This window comes from Antedon bifida, chromosome 4 (genome assembly GCF_963402885.1).
Source record: "Antedon bifida chromosome 4, ecAntBifi1.1, whole genome shotgun sequence".
Classification (NCBI taxonomy): domain Eukaryota; kingdom Metazoa; phylum Echinodermata; class Crinoidea; order Comatulida; family Antedonidae; genus Antedon; species Antedon bifida.
Window position 1 is genome coordinate 15516541 of NC_136229.1, and position 19970 is coordinate 15536510.

Here is a 19970-nt window from a genome sequence, read left to right on the forward strand (position 1 = left end):
ACTATCTTATGTAATTCCATGCATTTTAGGCCTACGGAGGATCCAAAGTTTGCCATTTTTAAAGGATGTTCTTACTAAACTAGTTCAGAGAGACTCGTATCTCATCATCAAGCGCCAATATAATACTGTATTTAACGCAAGGTTCAATCGAAGTTGCTTAGCCAATTATTTTCTTTATCTATGTAATTCGATTTGTTTACTCTAACATGTTTTTTATTTACAATAGATCCTTGGCATCCATTTCTATCCATCATCACAAACCATAAACGAGAAGCTCGTTTCACGTTAGTGACGTCATTTCGTATCACCTTAAATTAAAGTACTAAAAACAAAAACAAGCAAATGTCGAACTAGTGGTGGTTAAGTTTCTAGTGTAAGTTCAATTGTGGTTAAGCAATAAGATTTGGGAGTTATAAACATTTAAGCAATGTACATACTGCAGGTCGGAGTACTAAGTTGCACATTAATACTGTAGTAAGATCATTCTGTAATGGTCTGTACGTCATGCTAAGGACAGGGTCTCTGCTGCTCTCTGGTTAGTCTGTGACAGAGACTAAAGAATGTAATTGCACACGATTTACAGTCCTAACATGGAGCTAATATAGCTTCATGTTTCTAATCCAAGAAGACAAGCGAGTGGAACTTCATACTGGTATGTAACTCTTGGGCGGATCCAGAGTGAGGGGGAGGGAACCCCTAACAAAATCCCGTCACAGTAACTAGATTAAATGTTTCAACCAAGCTTACAGCACAGTACCAATTCAAGATATACAGTAGAACAATGAAGTGATTTCAGCCGCAAACTTATATAAAATTCAACAAAGACAAAATCTTTCCTATAACTAAACAAAGTCTGTCCGACGTTGGAAGTGAAAAAAGAATGTTTACACACGTACCCAAGAGTTTTGTCTGGTAAAGCAACATATTAGATATGCTGGTACGACGTCTGTGCACTGATCTTTCCGATCGTATCATCTTGAAAACACTGTCAAAATAAAAACTGCTCTCACTTCCCTAAACAAATTTCATCAACTGACAATTACGGATGCTTCCAAAAGTGACCATGACGGGAAAATCCAGACAGGAAACCGGCACCTATTGTGTATCTACTTGTACAATCTTTCACAGACTATTTATGTTTCCTGAATTGTCATATATAGAAAACAAAACTTACTAGAGCATTTAAAAACAACACAATGCCAGTCATATGCTAATTGCCGGTAAAACTTGGAACACAATATGGTTGCTGAACTTTATAGTAACAATAGTAACTACTAAAACTGAGCATTCTTATGTTAATTAAATTCACAACTAAGACACAAAAGATCTAATCTGCTTGGTAATGCATGCTATTCAATGGTTATTCTAAATTTGGAACAAAGTTAGCCGATTCTAGTATAGTACAGTATATATAATTAGTCCATTATATTAGGAAAATTCTGGAATACAGCGTCACATGTGAATCATGTATCAAAGGTCATAAGCCTGCCTCAACCCGGACTATCCATCACATGTGATAAATATGTTACACTGTATTATAGAATTTCCCTATGATACTGGACAAAGTATTGCCATAGGTGGAAATATCATACAGGAATCGCGGGTGAAGTTTTCCAAGTCTGAATTATTTATTGTTTTGATAGATTTTCAAATTGAATCAAAGCTTGTTTTGAATACTTTTTTATTTTTTAATTCAAATTGTCACAAATAATGAAACCTTTAAGAAGTTGCATACAGTTGACAGATTTTTGATTGCGTCTCATAATAGACATTTAAAGTATGAATTCCGAGAATAAAAATCTATTATAAAAAAGATTAATTGCTCATTTAAAAAAAAAAAATGGTACATTTATCAAAAGTGTGATTGAAATAGTCATAATATAATAGTAGACAGATTTGCAATCGGAGACTCAGGAAGTCTAAGTATGTACTTGGAATACTATAAGTCAACTATAAGAGGTATTGTAATGAACAGAAGATATAATTGATTTGGTGATTTTAAAACTGAATAAAATCATAACCTTTAAAGTCAAATATACATTACTAATTACCGTATTTATTCGAGGGAGGCATTTATTTGTTTTTAGCGTAATATAAGGTTACATGTATTCAAATAAATTATCCCTGGGTCTATGCATATTATTAAAAGAACAATGAAAATTAGAAAAGTTCATACCAATTTTACAATACCAGAAAATTGTTTCCTTTTCCAACCATTTTGTTTCAAGATTATTTGGGTTTTGAAGAAATAAATATGTGTCATGCACTAGCATTATATAAAAATCTGTTATGTCATTTAAATGTCAAAAATATTATATGTAATTTACGGTATTGTAACCAAAGGATGTTGTTTGTTGTGAATGAAAAATATTACCACCACAATAATAAACTGAACCTTTAACACAATAGGAACTTTCTAATATCGCTGCTAAGAGCAACAACATATCGAGGAAAAAAAGTTACTAATTAAACAATAGTGATCAGGGCCGTAACCAGGTTTGACGGCGGGGTGGATCGTTAAGTTCTTTAGTGCAACCCAGGGGCGGATCCAGGATATTGAAATAGGGGTGGCGTAGCTTTGCGAGCGAAGCGAGCAAACATTGGCTGGGGGCCAGGGGGACGCCAAGGGCCCCCGGTCGGGGTCCAGGGGCCGACGGCCCCTTGAAATTTTGACGTTCTAGCGCATTGTAAGTCGTTTAAAACGATTTACAAACATCTCATAATGTCATTTACCAAACACTCTAAAGCTCGCAAATTACGACATGTGGAACATGCAGCTGATACTTACCTAGGGTACCAAATGCAAGCTAACAACTTGCCTGTACTTTACGCCCCATACGCCTCCGCTAGATCCGCCACTGGAACCATACCCTCGATTTTTTTTTCTCTATAGGCCTATGGCCGCAAATCGCATTTCCGGCTATTCTCTTTTGTTTATGAACTATAAGTTGGTGTAATTACCAGCCCACAAATTTCAATTGCCGACCTTATATTGTCAGAGGACGGCATTCTCTTGCCGACCGAAATTAGGCTAGATCCCTCCTCCTTTCAAGCCTCCTAGCAACAACATGGTACATTAGGGATCGTATCATTGAGACTTTAACAGGCATATTCACCATCATGTGGTGTTTAGGTAAAAAACCATGGAATTAAGATGATCTCTGAATTCACTCAACCGTTGCATCTTGCACTTGCGTGTGAGCTGCATGCTTTCTCTATCAAGCAGCTGGCTGGGCACGTCACACGCACGCGGAGACCTGTGTAGGGGAATACCCTGTTATGTCAAGCAAACAACTATGCTCTGTGTACAGCTCGCTAGCTCCAGAACCACGATGTTCAGCAGTTATCAAATAGAACTTATCTTGTAAATTTTAGTGTTAGGTTTTTATATTTTAGTTAAAATATATATATATATATATTAATTAAATTTATTAATGCTTGACTAGGCCTGTAGTGAACAATCGTCGTGTTGTGTTAGTATGCCCAGCAAAAAAAAAGTGGGAGGCCAAGCGGAACTCGCTGTTCAGCGGGGGGGATCGTACGATCCCCCCGATCCCCCCCTGGTTACGGGCCTGGTGATAGTAATTAATACAAATAGGTAATTGTTAAATGTTACTGTACATATTTTATCAGAAACCATGTAAAGGTTAGTCTATTTCGTGCCTGCTTACCTGGATAAACCGACAATATAGCACTCATAGACTACCAACACCACTGTTGGTTTGTGTAATATATAAAGTAATATATTGTTGTATTTCTTGTACTACAACACAGATTTATTTATGTCTTTTTGTTGTTTTTCCTGGCTTTATGTACTGTAATTTATTGTTTTAAACTTGTTTGGTAATTGTTTTAAACCAGAAAGAGAGTACTTACAACCCACCAGACTGGTGTCAGTAAGTTTGTATTCAATTTATATTTTGTATTCTATGTTGTTTTTGGAAAATAAATAAATTTAATTTAATTGAAGAGTTGACTTCTTGGCTTTCCTTTGATTGCTATTTGTCTTGTTTGCTGTTATTTTATAATTGTAAAAATGATAATTTGTACAGAAGCTGGATTTCTATCTATTCACAGTTAATAACAAAATAGAAAAGAGTAAAGTCACCTGGAAAAATTATCGAACTATAATCGGTTGCTGAATTAAAGGGAGAGCAGGTGAAAAAAACATGAATGTTACTAAAATTACATTACATAACATAATGTATATCAAAGTAGATAATTTTGAATAATAATACACAGATGAATTGCTTCTTTTATTTATCCTTTTTTTCACTATTTATAATTTCCTTAAACGAAATGAATTAAAAAAAGTCGATATTTCTCAATTTGCAGACAATAGAAATAGGAAATAGAATCATTATTGAGCAAAAAGACAATTGATTACTTTTATATAATATTTGAAATGTATTTATCTTATTATCTTTTCAAAAGAAGACCATTTTTGTATACTATATGACAAATAAAGTTAGTTTATGTCTAGTCAACCAGTGAACCAGAAACGAATGGTGGTAAGTATTATGTTTCAACACTATGGCCAACTCCTATGCAGATGAGTACACCTGAAAAGTGTCCCCTTAATAGGAGTTCTACTGAATAATTATGTATTTATAGTAGAACCCCTATTAAGGGGGGCACATTCGGGACCTGACAAAGTGAATATATTTCTTCTTTTTCGTCGATTTTTTTTGGGCTAGTGTTCCCTGAATAGGGATGTCTCAAAGGATGGAATGTACTCTACTATTGGAAAATAAAGTTGATGATAATGATAATATTCTCATAGTGACTTGCAAACCAAACTCAACAATCAATACAGAAGCTTATATTGTGACAAATATTTTTCTAGAAAATGAAGGTTTAATTGCATAGTGTCTATAGAGAATTCGCATCAACCGAAGATCCTTATTAATATTGTTAATCATTATCTAAAGTAATAATTCTTCTATCGACCAAACAGTTTGACATAGTTCATCCATCATGATTAAAGTATATTCATTAATTTAGAACTTTTAAATCTCGTTTATTTTTTTAAAAATGAAATGTTTGAAACCTTAAAAGGTTTTTAACGTCATCAACTACATTAACGCCGTCAATATGTATCATATTTTAAAGTTAGAAATCTACATATATAATGACGGGGTCAGATATAATATCAGACATAAAAAAAAAAAACCCCATCTTAACTTTTTTTTTCTTAACTTAAGTCATTTTTCAAAATAAACCCATGTAAATATTTTTTAAAGAGGTATGGACCTCTTCTGGATCTGTCTAGATATATGTAGGCCTAATGCATATAAAATATCAGGTACTTCCCGAATATAATTCTTCCAGAGTTAAACAATTCATGACTAACCAACAATCGGAAAGTCCGACTGTCAATGCCCTGCGATGTATAATTTCACCCTAATTAGTATTATCATATCATAATTAAAAATTAATTTCTTTATTAGTTGGACATTTTTTAAAGAAAATAGTTTGCATGTTAGAAAATGAAAGTGAAATCTGCGATAACGTGAGCATCATGAATTTCCTTTGAGGCTTTGAAATACAGCGTTTGGCTGATCAATGGTTTGGCCTCTAGAAATGACATGCGAGGGCACTAACACACCTGATAACTGCATTGTGTGATTCATTTATTGCATTAACTAGTATAGGCTGGTGCGAACATCAAGTCAGTTCAGTGATTGTGTTACTTTTTAAAGGTTCATATGTACATTAACCTAAACACTTAATATTTTCATTTTTAGTTTATTCAGTAGTCAACTGGACACCATTGGGGTTTGCCTAATATATCCAGTTCCGAATGTTTTTTTAATAGTAAAAGAATGAACCTTTTGTGTTATGTTATGTTTATCGATAATAAATGAAGAAACTCTCAAGTATAATAAGGATAGTCTTTATTGTAAGAAGTCTGTAACTGAACTGTACAAAGTGATATCAGTAAGGTGGCTCGTGATTGGTTAATCTATATGGTATGACTATGGTGTCTTATTACTTTATACAGTATATAGGTCGCTATACTAAAGCAGTATTATTATAACATCTCCCTCCTAGGATTATTTAAAGTTTATTTGGATGAGGGGTTTATCTATCGTTGCGTTACGATGTTTACAATGCTATAGACATTTATTTTATTAACTTTAAGCGTGCTATTAATTCTCTTCTATATTCTAATTTCTATATTTTATTTTTTTTTTAAATGTCCTCTATATATCATTGTTCATAATGTTCAATCTCTTAGTTTTGGTGGTTGCTTGCAAATCCGTTTTGGTCTGTCGTGTATCGCTAATGGTGGTAATTTTCTTGTTTCCGTTTGGGGTTCTTGATCCTTGTTGATACTAGTAGTTAGTTCTTGTCTTGGTGTCTCTACGTTTTGTGGCGGTGGTGGATTTTCAGATAATTGTGGTTTGTTGTTTTCTTGTGTGGCTGGTGGTACTGGTTTCGGTTTATCTGGTTTGATATTTATTCTGTCTCTTGTATATTGTGATCCGGATGCTGTTTGAACGGTATATTTTCTTGGTGAGTGTTGGGTGATTACGGTAGCTGGTGTCCATGTCGAATTTGGTTTCGTTTGGAATCTACATGGTTGTCCGATGTAGATTGATGTACTTGTGTCCGTAGGTTGTCCTTCGTATGCGGCTGTTCTTTTTTGAAGGTTTTCTCCGTATTGTTTTGCTACGGAATTTGGTGTGTTATTTATGGCAGGTAGGTTGGTTTTGATATTCCGGTGTCCGAACATTAGTGTGAATGGGGACGGGATGTCTGTTGAAATCGGTGTGTCTCTAAGAACGCATAGTATCTCGTTCATGTCTGTAAGTGTGCTCTTTTTTAGAAGTTGTTTTACAGTGGCAATGTTTCTTTCTGCTCTGCACATATGGTGCGCTTGTGGTATGAATTATTTCATGTTGTCTGCAATATTCTTCAAACTCACTGCTCACTAGCTGTGGCCCATTGTCAGACATCATCGTCTCTGGATATCCGAACATTGAAAATGTTTGGTCTAGTTTTGTGTATACTGCCTTGCTATTTGTGCTGCTCAGCTTATCAACCCAGACGTATGCCGTGTAATAGTCGACACATATGAGAAAGTTTTGGTTCTGGATTTCGAACAAGTCGATTCCGATACGCTGCATTGGCGTGTTGGCGTGTATTGGGATTATTGGTGGCTTCTTTTGATTTCTCTGGTATGTCTGACAGAGGTCACAATCCGTTATCATTTGCTCTATATCAGCGTTCAATCCGGGCCAATATAAGCTCTGTCTCGCACGGAGGCGGGTCTTCTCTATTCCTTGGTGCTGCTTATGCAGTATTCCAAGGAGTTTCTTTCTCATGGATGTTGGGATAACGATTCTTTGTCCTTTGATGACAATTCCATCATATATGGCCAGTTCTGATCGATGCTGCCAGTATGCGTGCGTGAATTCGTTGCATTGGTTCTTTTGCGTTGGCCATCCCTCTACTATATAGGGAATGAGTGCTTGTAGGACAGTGTCTGTTTTAGTTTTCTCTCTGATATTGTCGATGACAAAAGGTGCCATGTTTGTGACTTCATGGACTTGTACATTCATGTCAGGATAAGTGAAGGGTTCACCTTTGGTCTCGATGCATCTGGATAGACAGTCTGCTATAGGTACTTGTTTTCCTGGTACGTATTTTATCTTGCCATTATATCCTTGTAGTTGTAGCATTAGTCTTTGTAGACGCGTTGGCATTTTAGAGAGGTCTTTCTTTTGGATGCTTTCCAGTGGTTGGTGGTCTGTATGTATTGTGAAGTGTTTCCCAAACACATATGTTCTAAAATACTTCACAGACCATACCACTGCGAGTAGTTCCCTCTCGATGTTGCTATAATTTGATTCAGCATTTGTTAGTGACTTTGATGCATAGTGTACTGGTCGGTCATTTTGCATCAGTACGGCTCCAAGTCCCTTTTGAGATGCGTCACATTGGATCGTTATCTCCTCTTTGCTATCGAAATACGCAAGTGTTGGGGCGTCTTGGATTCTCTTTTTTATTTTTGTTAGTGCATCGTCGTGTGTGTTTGTCCACTTGAAGACTGTGTCTTTCTGGAGAAGCCTTCTGATTGGATCGGTAAGTGGAGCTAGCTTTAAGAATTTTGACAAGTAATTTATGAGTCCTAGTAATGACATCAGTTCTTGTCTGTCGGTTGGGGCTTTCAATTTGCTTATTGCCTTAACCTTTGATGGGTCAGGCCGCATGCCCTCTTTGGATAACATATGTCCAAAGAATTTTACACTATCTTGTAGGTAACGACACTTTTCAGAATTTAGCTTGATGCCGCTTGTTCGACAGGTTCTAAATATGTCTGTGACTGCTTTGTCATGTTCTTGTCTTGTTTCGGCTGCTACCAATAAATCGTCTGCGATGCAATACACATTTGGAATATTTTGGAAGAGTGCATCCATTTCTCTTTGGAAGAGATCTTGTGAACTTGAAAGTCCAAATGCTAGTCGCTTAAAGCAGAATCTTCCATATATAGTGTTAAATGTCGTCAGTGCTTGACTGTCTTCATGTAGCGGGATATTCCAATAGCCACTACGTACATCAAATGTACTGAAATGTTGACATCCACTTAATCTAGGAAGTACCTCGTCGAGGGTTTGTGTGTAGTGATGAGGTCGCTGGATGTATTTATTTAGGTTTCTTGGGTCAAGGCAGATTCTTAGTGTTTTATCTGGTTTTGTAACTAAGACTATGGAATTTACCCATTCTGTTGGCTCGTCCATCTGTCTGATAATGTCCAAGTCTAACAGTCTGTCCAGCTCTTTTCTCAGAGGTATTTTGAGTACATCCGGCATTTTGCGGACGGGATTCACCACAGGTGTAGCTTCATTTGATAGTTTAATTTTATAGGGTGTTTTCATACATCCTATGCCTGTGAAGATGTCTTTGTGTTGTTGGATTACTTCCTCTTTTTTGTCTGTTTTTCTTTCCAAAACCTCGCAAACATCAAAGTGTCCATTGCAATCGATGCATTGATCGTCGCATAAAATTCTAACAATTCCCAGTGCTTTGCAAAGTTTCAGTCCGAATAGGTTATTCCCGTAGCTTGACACGTGGAATTTAGTTTTGTTCACGATGTGACTATTATGTTCTGTGTCAACCGTTATCTCACCATGGTTCTGAAATTTTCTACCTCCATATCCAGTTAGGATTGTGTTGGTTTTCTTGATCGTGTACTGTTTCCCAAACAACTGTGTATAGGTTTTATAATTGATAAGGTTGGCTTGCGCACCTGTATCGACTTTGCCTCGAAGGAGCATTTGTCCATTCGGTGTGGAGAGTTTTATTGTGGCAAGTTGGGTGTCTTTGCCATCGATATCGTTGAATTGAATTTCTCGGATGGTGACTTCTTCGAACCCGTAATTTGTTGGGTCATCTGAGTCTTCTATTGTAATCTCCTGCGTGCGACGATACTGTTTCCCTTTGTTTGGGCGCTTTTGATTGTATTGTCGGTCCTGGGTCGTTTTGTTGAATTGTTTTGCTCTACACTTCCTCGCCCAGTGATTGCTCTTGCCGCAATTTTTACATTCTTTTCCAAATGCGGGACATTGTCTGGACGGATGATCTGTACCGCAGTTGGAGCAGTTTTTGATCAGTTTTAATTGACTGTGGCGTTTACCATAGTTGGTGTTTTGTTTTATTTCCTCAACAGTGGTGCCAGTTTTTGAAACTCTTTGCAATTCGTTAAATTGTTTGTCGGCCGCTTCTTTGGACTGAATGTACTTGATAGCGTCGCTATGTGTGTAAGTCTTCGCTTGACGGAAGAGCTTTTTCTGTACATCTTCAGAGTTTGTGCCGAATTTGATTGCTTCAAGAATGTGCTGGTCGTGTTGCTCATCGGGGTATTCACACTCCTTTAATAGGATTTCCACGCGAGCAACATACGCATCTATGCTTTCCTTTTGTTTTTGTTTAAGGCTTCGAAAGTTCCAGCGGGCTAGATTAAAATTTGTTTTTGGTTGAATAAACGCTTCAAATTTTTCCCAGTGTTTCGGGAGGTTGTTTTTCTCTTGCTCAGTAAGAGACCATCCACGTCGGATTTTCATTGCCTTTTCTCCCATCCACAACATGACATAGCTAACTTTTTGCTCTTCTTGTATTGTGGATAGGGGCCCTGCAAAGGCCATTTCAACTGTTTCCTTGAAGTGTTTAAGTTGTTCAAGTACACTTGGTGAGTCAAATTCCACTTTCGGCATCGTTACCCCCTGGAGTCCTAAAGGGGCTATTACAGGTTGATTTGTAGGCTCTACTTCAGCCATGATTGATGCCTTATTTGACTGGTTTTTTTTTTTAGGTCAAAACAAAGTAGAATGGAATTCCTTGTTGACAGCAAGTTGTTGGTGATCAATCAACTTTAGTACAGTGTGAGTTAGGAGTGTCTTACTCCTTTCTTAACTTGTAGATAGTATATATTATCCTATGCTAGGTACTGTTGGTTTTGCTTCAAGTTGTATCACAATAATCCTCTTCTTATGAAAATGAATACTCACAGTTTTTTGTTTTTGTTTACTGTACTCCCAAGTAATATGTGACGTATTTCCAATTTCAGGTATCTTGTCCAATTAACAATTCTGAAGGTAACAAAGCTCCCAGTGAATCCTATGGTATAGAAATTTCACAAAAGTCCGCTCTGTTGTTTCTGCATGTATTTACCTCCTTTTCTGATAGAAAACTGAGGTCGGGGTCACCATGTTATGTTATGTTTATCGATAATAAATGAAGAAACTCTCAAGTATAATAAGGATAGTCTTTATTGTAAGAAGTCTGTAACTGAACTGTACAAAGTGATATCAGTAAGGTGGCTCGTGATTGGTTAATCTATATGGTATGACTATGGTGTCTTATTACTTTATACAGTATATAGGTCGCTATACTAAAGCAGTATTATTATAACATTTTGGACCTCAAGAAAAGTCTGGTTTTAGATCTTGTGTTTTACAGAGAGGCTGGCGAGTTATATGTATACAGTATATATATATATCCAATGGCTAAAATCATTGCATACAAAATTATAATACTTAAAAATCAAGATATGGTTAAAAAGTTACATCACAAGCACGTGAATTGGTTATTGATGTCTATAAAACTACAAATACCCAAAAAGCAGAAAATCATATAAAATATGGTATTAAAAATAAAAAGTTAAGATAACAAGTAGTGATTGGATAAATGATGTGTGTAAAACTTTATAAACATAAATCTTGTTCATACATTTTGTAGCTCGTTCACAAATGGTTATCAATGACTAGCATATAAATATTGTATGATTAGATGACGAACATTGAAAGAAAATAGTACGTCATCCATAAATATAAACATTCTGAAAGTGATAAAAGCTTTAAAAATGATGGACATGTTAAAATTATTGCGTAAATTTTTAAAAAATGACAAGTACCACTGAAATTCTTCAGTGTGACCCCAATCTGCAGTTTAGATGATGTGACCAATTGGTGCCAAGTAAACCCTGATAATGCCGTGACCTACGACCTAGTAATGTCATGCTAATTCATTGTGTGTACGCAGAACATTGGGACGTGCTTCCTCAATTGATTCTTCGGCAGTTTTGGCAGATTATAGTTGAAGACTGCTTGACAGTCAATGAGGACAGTTGTAAGACAAATAGTAAATAACACCGTATTACAGCGTTTATTTGAAAGGGACGCTTGCAAAGAAACATCGAGCTTGCAGTGCTACATATCCATATTGCCACCATCAATCATACTCAGTGTATGCATTTAGTTTTTGAATGGTTCGGCATCACTGACAAATAAGTAGACTATAACACGTTTTGCCAAGTTAGCCTAGCAGCACTAATAAGTTATTGCATCATTGGTGATGAAACGAGTCCTATATTGATGTTAGTAAATTAAAGCGAACAATTTTGCAGAAAACGTGTACTGCAATAATACATATACTGGATATATGCCAACACAAGATATTAATTACATATCAAATACGTTGCAAGGACATTTAAAGTCGCCAAAGCTGAACATGAAAAGTAGTGATTGCGTCATCAGTGATAGTAAATCACTCTCTGCCTGTTATGAGCTTTTAATAAATGAAAAACACAAATTTTAGTTTCAAGTGATTATTAGATGAAAATTTGAAATTTCTGTCATTGTATCTCAATCGGAATAAAAGCAATTCTCTTTGGGTGAGGTAACACAACTTTGAGGAATCGGTTAAACCTACCGAGGTTACTGAGATTGCTTCTAATTGGTTGACCTTTATCGCTTTGTTGCACAATAACGCATGCGTACAATTCATATGACCTTCGACAGGAAAACAACAAATACGCGCTACGTCAACGTCTGTTGAATTTTATTTTAACTTTCACCATTATTTTACTCTGTCGGTTAGTTGGTTGCAGAATGGCTGATATAAATTATATTTTGAACGATTTGTTATGCCTTGCTAGGCTAGTAGACGTTCGCACGATTTTTTCGACAATGTGGAAGTAAAGGTCATGATAAAGGTCATGATATAGCGCCCCCAATAGTTACTTGTTTAGGCTGTTTGTAAGTTGAGGTTATTCTAAACTATTGTGGAACTAACCAAGTGCGAATGATGGCAAGATTTTACCTTAGAAACTAACCGTGATCTCGGTAAAATCTGCCTATAATTTAATCCAGTGTGAATGAGGCTTTAGATACAAATAATTAATTATGTGTGACGTTCATTTTTGTTGATCCAATATAAATAGAGAAACATCCTGGTTTCAACTAAAGGTCACAAAAGGGCCCTTTAATCAACATGGTGATGTCAGACAAGACTGGAAATATTGGCAGTCTGCTAACATAGTGGCATTTAATAAAATCAAAGAATATATTTTATTATACTGGACTGTTAGTTTGTCTGGCTGTGAAATTATATTATTTCATTTTGTTCAGAAGTAGTAGGAATTCTGTGATAAAAAAAGAACACGGAAGATAACAATCAAATCCACACTTAGTACAGCAATTGAAGATCACACAAAGAAAGATGAGGAATAAAGGGTTTTTCACACGGTTCCGGTCCGGCGCCAGAAAATAAATTCAAACGTCAATATTTCGTTTTCACAACGCTCCACACAGCTATGCACCAATCGATATTAATTCATTTATACAATCTCTTATTTCAGAATCTCTGGTTCATAGAAAGTAAAATTACAAATTAATAAAAAAACAAAACAAAACTGTACTAATTATATGCCTGTAGCCGCGTGAAAGAGACACATTGGCGTTTGCTTTGATTTGCCGGATGTGAAAGATGTGTGAAAGACCGTTTAGAGAAGGAAAAGAAACAGAGGATGAAAGACGTTGCATTTTATGGCATCATCCAATTTTACAATCTATATTTTACCTATTAAAATCTTCATTGAAATAAAAAATAAACAACTGATTGCAATACAATAACATACCATTTCTTGCTATACTAAGAGACGGTACAGATTGCTGACGACTGCGAAGACTCGTACTTTCCAATTCAGGCTCTTCTGTCTCTTCTGAGCCGACAGTATTCAAAGAGGGCGTAGTTTTAGACCGTACCATGTTGACGCCGTTCAGATTCGTAGAACTGAAAGTAAGGAAGTCATTGGGATAAGTAAAGATACCCTATTAGTGATAGAACATTTATCGGTCATGTTTGGAATCTGTGGTGTTAAAATATTTTGTATGGAGAGCCACTAAATACGATTGTTGGTCATACTCATCATCGCATCTTTCTTTAGTACAAGCCAGGCTCAGTATCTGGTTGACTTTACCTACCATTGTAACTACTTACCATTGCCTATAGGGATTTTGTTTGTTATAATTATGTTCTTTAGCTAGTGGCACTCCATACAAACATGACCAAAATAAAATGTGACCGTTATCATTGTAAACCCATGTCCTCATTATTATTCAGAACACACTCTCCTCTCAAACAGCTTTCATTTCATTTATATGACAACAAACAATAATTAATGTAAAATAAACAAAAAGAAAGATATAAATAGAGTTTGGGCATTTGATCAACTTTACTTTGGAAACTCTCTATCCTCGATTTTTATTCAAATCATTATGGATAGCCATAATATTTTTTACACCTTAAATGTTGAAATCTTGAATTACATAATATGACGCACAAAAAAATGTTCCACATGCAATAATCTATATCGATTATATGATGAACTAGAGCCTACAACTAAAGCAGACATTGCATATCAGTTTATTTATAGTATACTGATTATTTAAATGTACATTGAATATATGAGATTGTGATATGAATAGATAAGACCGGGGATAAAGACAATAGGACATTAGGAAAACCTCATTTGTCTAAAATTTAATCTAACCCAGAAGATTCTAAGGATATGCGTTTGTAATTTACAACAACAATAATCTTTCAAACTGAAATTGTTGTGCCACATTCACCATTAAACTTTTCTTATGTAATGCAAATCATATAATGCAAGCTTAATATACACAAATTCTATTTTTAACTATTATATAAAAATATATAACAAAAAAATTATGTTGCTATCAATGGATGTATCCAGCTCAATCAAAGCATAGGCTAAATCGAAATGTTAAAGAAAAAGAAAAATCTCATTTCTTCCTAGTGTTGCGGAAGACTGAACCCCACTTTGTTAGTTTATGTTGGCTCAGTGAACATGTGCCGGTGAAACGCAACCGCTTGTTCAATAGTCTATCCATCTATCTATCTATCTATCTGTGATTCACTAACAAGGTGGGTTTGAGGATATATTAACTGCCTCTTTTAGTCCCCCTCACTTCTAAAACTCTGACCTTTGCGGATTCATTAATTCCCGATTCATCACTTCCTGAACCCTGTAGACACGTGCCCGCCGGAATGGCATATGGAACTCCAAATCCGGAATACATTGTTTCCACATCATTTAATATAGATTCCAATCCTTGATTCATAGCAATTTTTGTACTTCATAGCAAAAGTTAATATATCTAAATTGTTTTTAGTTGAAAGTTAAATACTCCTTTCTATCTGTGTATATTTCACAGCAACAACTTCATTCAAATAGTTTTCACTACAGACAGAATAAAAATATATTTTTCTTTATTTCAAATAATATCAACTGGCTAATCAGTGTAATTCAGCTGCTAAATTGTTAGACATGGATGCAACAGTTGTCTTGTCAACAATTAATACAATATGTGTTTTTTAAGTAACATATTGGAAACCAACAGATGTGATCAAATGATCGTATAAAACCTGTCAAAGACCTATTCAAATCAAACACAAAATATTGATTATTAAAATTTGTGCATATAAATTGTGTGCAATCAACACGTCAATAAGGTAGGCAAGTTATTTGTTTGTAGAGATTAATAACAACATAAAATCTACTAATTGGCAATCAATAATGTCATTTTTATAAACACATAAATCATTTGATCTTTTATTGTATATTAAAATGTTGATAATTTATCAAAGTAATAAACACATATACATATACTGTATGTAACCACAACAGGCAAATTACTGAAAATAATGACAATTCTGTGGGTATCAGTGGCTGGATCTCAATGGAGATACAAAATAAAATAAATATAAGATAAAGCAAAACAGCCAGAAAATTAGCAGAGCTTTCGGGCCACACTAGCCCTTCATCAGTGCAAGTGATATATACATATAAACACAACAGGCAAAGAACAATTCTAAACCGCCTGGGGATATACTGAAATGCAATCAATTAATTTGAAATGATAAAGATGAGGAAATCTGTGAGAATGAGAAAAAGTCACCCCAACCAAGATTCGAACTACTTGATATATATATAAATCCAAAGACAAAATACTGAAAAAATGACAATGCTGTGGTTATCAGTGGCTGGATCTCAATGGAGATACAACAAAAAAAAAGCGAAAAGCTAAATCAAAACGATGTTTGTATACATTCATTATAACAACTTTTAGACTTGATTTTGATATTCATTTTGGAAAAATTTTGATAAAATTATCCCCATCATTATTTTGTAATGAAGTGAAGTAATGTACAATAGTTACAATCATGCATCATCATTTTAACTCTGTTTACACTATCAAACTGTACCAAAGAATGATAGTTAAAAAGGCACGTCCGTGCAACACACTGCACTAAATAAAAATGATGAGTTTTTCAAAGTGGCTTTAATATTACCATGGTATGTCTCCTTAAGCTTCTACAAAGTATTTTAACATAGTAAGGTATATGTATAATTCCACTGTAATTGAGCTGATATTAAGTCATATCAAATGTGAAAATGAGTTTGACTTGCAGACTGTGAAATCCCAATGGCGGTTGAATAAAATCATGTGTATAATTAATTAATTAGTTTGTCTGTTAATTTGCAAACAACAAATCTTGTTGTATGACTCATATACCACGGTCTTCTGTTAAAATTCTATTTTCAAATTTTTTTTACTTTCTTTATTCCATTAATTCCAGTAATAATTATATTAAATAAATGAATTTTGACATATTGTAGCATAGAGTTAAAATAAAAGTTGACATATTAAAAGAAAAAACACCCGGAACCAAGCGCTGCCTTTAATGTTCAATAATTTAATTAAAATCAATTTGAGGAAAGTGTTTGACGCTGAAGAGTTTATTCATAGCATTTTAGAAATACATTAGTACCTTACACAATCATGCTAGAACTAATGTACACTATCAAATTGTATGTGAAAAAAAATGTGACGTGCCCATATATGGACATGATGATGTCATATCACTACTATATTTGGGCATCAGTACCATATTTCACACTTTTTTGTCAATGATAGTGTAGACAGAGCTTAAGATTGAGTCGCTAAGTGGTCTTCTTCTTACATGTTCCTGTCATTAACAACTTATAATTAGCTGTAATTATATTTAAATGTTTTCTTATATAGTCTTATATTTTGTTAATCATGGCATTGTACACACTTTAGATATTTCAAATGTAATATTAAATATTATTATCTATCTGGACTGGACCTAGCATATAGAAAAAAACCTTACTTAGAGCTCCTATTAAGTAGGCCTATATTAAGAGAACATCTTTAGGAGCAAACAAAGTGTCCCTGTAATAGGGGTGTCCTCTTAAAGATGTTGACCATGGTGTAAAACATATATTTCCCCTTGCTCGTTTCTTAAGTGTCTCCTTAATAGTAGGTCCAATGAATAGAGGTGTGTAAATAAATTTGGCCCTGCCATCATTTTCATAATTTGTCAATCACTGAATTCACACCTACCCAGACGCATGATATGTACACACAAGCATTTTATGTCATTTTTCGATTAAATGACGGCATACAATGTTTCGCTTTTCCTTTTAAGCATCCTGATTTTTCAGAGCATTAAAGTAATGAATACCTAAGGAATATAAACAATATATAACATATGCTGAATTTATATGTTAAAACATGGCACCTAGATGGTGCCAGTTTTTACGTATTTCATGTCGTAGTTTCCTGCTGAAACATAACGTAGCACGTTGCAATCTAGTCTCTAGGGCTGCAAGACCGACTTTTCATTTAAAATTATTACTACTTCTAAAAAACAAAACAAATACAATTACAGGCAATTGTATGTAAACATCAATTGCTTGAGAGCTGTATAATATAATAAGAAAAATATGAAAATCATATCTCAGTTTGTGAAATTAATCCATGTTAAAATGAATGTTTTTCAATCCATCCATAAACATTTTGGGTAACAACTCTTTTATAATGTTTCTAATATCAATATCAAATAGTAAATCTGTGTTTTTACGCCTCAATAACAGGCTTCACTTAGATTAAGAAAGGAATTGGCAAACATAACATAGCTTCTATACAAACATTTTATGATTAACATTAGACTACAACATTAAAAATAAATTTAGATTTATGAAGTGCATAATGCATACAGCCTATACGTGCTTCACAATATAAGTCTTTACCTTGTAATCTAGTAACGTACTGACGTAATACATATACTTAAGTTAAATCTCAAAAGCTTGAATAAAAGCCACTACCGTCTCAATGATATGACATAAAAATAATACTACGCATGTTGTCATTGTAAGTTGCCCATGTTTATCTGGGGTAAATCATAACTATAATAATCGATCTGATTTACAGTACACTAATGAACATCTCCATTCAGAGGACACCACCATAAAAGGGACACACATTTGGGTCCCAAAAGGGACACACATTTGGGTCCCAAAAGTGTCCTCTTAATACTGTAGGAGTTCTAGTCCTTGGTATTATGCCTTAATAATGGTAATTTAAAACATTTTTGTTGTTAAAGTCATCGTCAATGTTTTCACCAAAATATAAGTAAGTTTAAATATTATTTTAAACATGTATGTTTTTAGAACAACTTTAATATTTCAACAAAATAATAATTAATAGATTCAAGATTCTTTATTCCTCCATAACATTTTATTTCTCTACTTTTTTCACACAAAGAAAAAGTAAAAAGCATCTAAACTTAGAAAACAAAAACTAGTGTGGAGACCGGTCACAGGAAAAGAACGATTACAAGGGACAGAATAAACAATAAACAGAATTAAACTTGACTTCAAAGAAAACCGTCTACAGCAAAACCATCTTTAGCAGTCACCCTATTCAAGAAAAATATGATATCCAATTATCTTCAATAGAATTTTCCATTAGCTTTTACCTTGAGTATTTAAATTGTTAATTCCACAACTTAACGTACATGTCATTATGTGAGTATTTTTAACTTAAATACGTCACTTTCTATTAAATGATTGGTGTTCAATCCCGTTATATCTATTTATATAGAGGTAATTTAACCATTTGAATGTCAATTTGGGTTACAGTACATTGACAGATTTTGGGCTTAAATTGATTTTAGTACTTAAATCAAACATTTGTTTTAATTAATTCTTAATTTAGAGTCACGTTGGGATTAACTATACTTTACTTACTTTTCTATTTCTATTTTGAATGCATGAAAGTACCTGTACATAAATAACATTTACATTCCTCACCCCCCACCCCACCCCCAGAAACATCATATTTATAAGAAGGAGTTAGACAGTCCTTCACATTTTTTTTCTTTGAATAAACATTTTGAACAATGGAATATCATTCAGAATAAATGCTCTCTTGGATAAACGCCCTAGGGAGTTTACTTTTACCCTCAAATAAACATCCCGCCACATTCATATACACTCATAAATGTATGGTATACTGATCGTTTAGAAAAATAGTGTATACAAAAAAAAAATGTTGTTTAAACAATATTTGTACTGTATGTTGTAACTTCTTGATATTGTATTGTAGTTTTTCATATCAAGGTGTTTATAGAGTAAATGTCTCCCTTGAATAAATACTGTAGTGTAATTAATTTTTGTGCAAAAGTAGAATTTGTATTCCTACTAATTCATTTGACATGTTCTCACAAATTAAGCAACTTCCTAAACAGAATAATATTTACCCTCTAACAATTAATTATGACCTAATTTCCTGATGAACAAATATAGGGGATCAGCCGAAGAAATATTTGACCTCAAATGACCTACATTAGGTGAATAAATTAGTTGGCAGGTTAATTTAGGAAAATACACATTAAAAATAACTTGATGATTTGCAAAAAATTGTTGGACATTAAAGATAAAGGGAAGTCTTGAAAGCGTACATTACATGGATTATACACAAGCTTGCAGTATTGCGGTTAACACTATCTAAGGTCTGCACAGGTACGACTCATTATAACCAATTAACATCACATTGGTTCAGTTCACACGATAATTCTCACATGATTTTGACAATATTAATTAGGATTTACTGTTTAAAAAAAACCACCTTCTTATATTATAATGTTTAATCCACAGAAATATTTACAGGTACTTATTTTTAATACCCTGAAACATACCTAAACTTGTATGGCTTGGTTTAAAATAATTTTTTTCTCAAATTAACATTGCAAAAGCTTCTTTTGTTTTAGCCTCGGGGTCTCTAGTAGCCCGG

The 19970-nt window shown here is 34.3% G+C and overlaps 2 protein-coding genes across 3 annotated transcripts in view; one reads left to right on the forward strand and one right to left on the reverse strand.

Annotated features, from left to right (window-relative positions):
* LOC144841364 (GTP-binding protein Rhes-like) overlaps positions 1-1091 on the forward strand; it is a 154722-nt gene extending 153631 nt beyond the window's left edge. Inside the window, exon 3 of the transcript XR_013612018.1 lies at positions 1081-1091. The gene's annotated coding sequence lies outside the window, so the exon portion shown is untranslated. The remainder of the gene's footprint in view (positions 1-1080) is intronic.
* The window catches only part of LOC144841340 (ankyrin repeat and fibronectin type-III domain-containing protein 1-like), a 46911-nt gene that overhangs the window by 18681 nt on the left and 8260 nt on the right, over positions 1-19970 (reverse strand). Inside the window, exon 2 of one of the 2 annotated variants that reach the window (XM_078697644.1) lies at positions 13424-13578. In XM_078697644.1, the coding sequence (XP_078553770.1) occupies positions 13424-13578 (155 nt within the window). Of the gene's footprint in view, positions 1-896; positions 999-13423; positions 13579-19970 lie in introns of those variants that run through there. The other variant, XM_078697645.1, reaches the window with a different exon arrangement.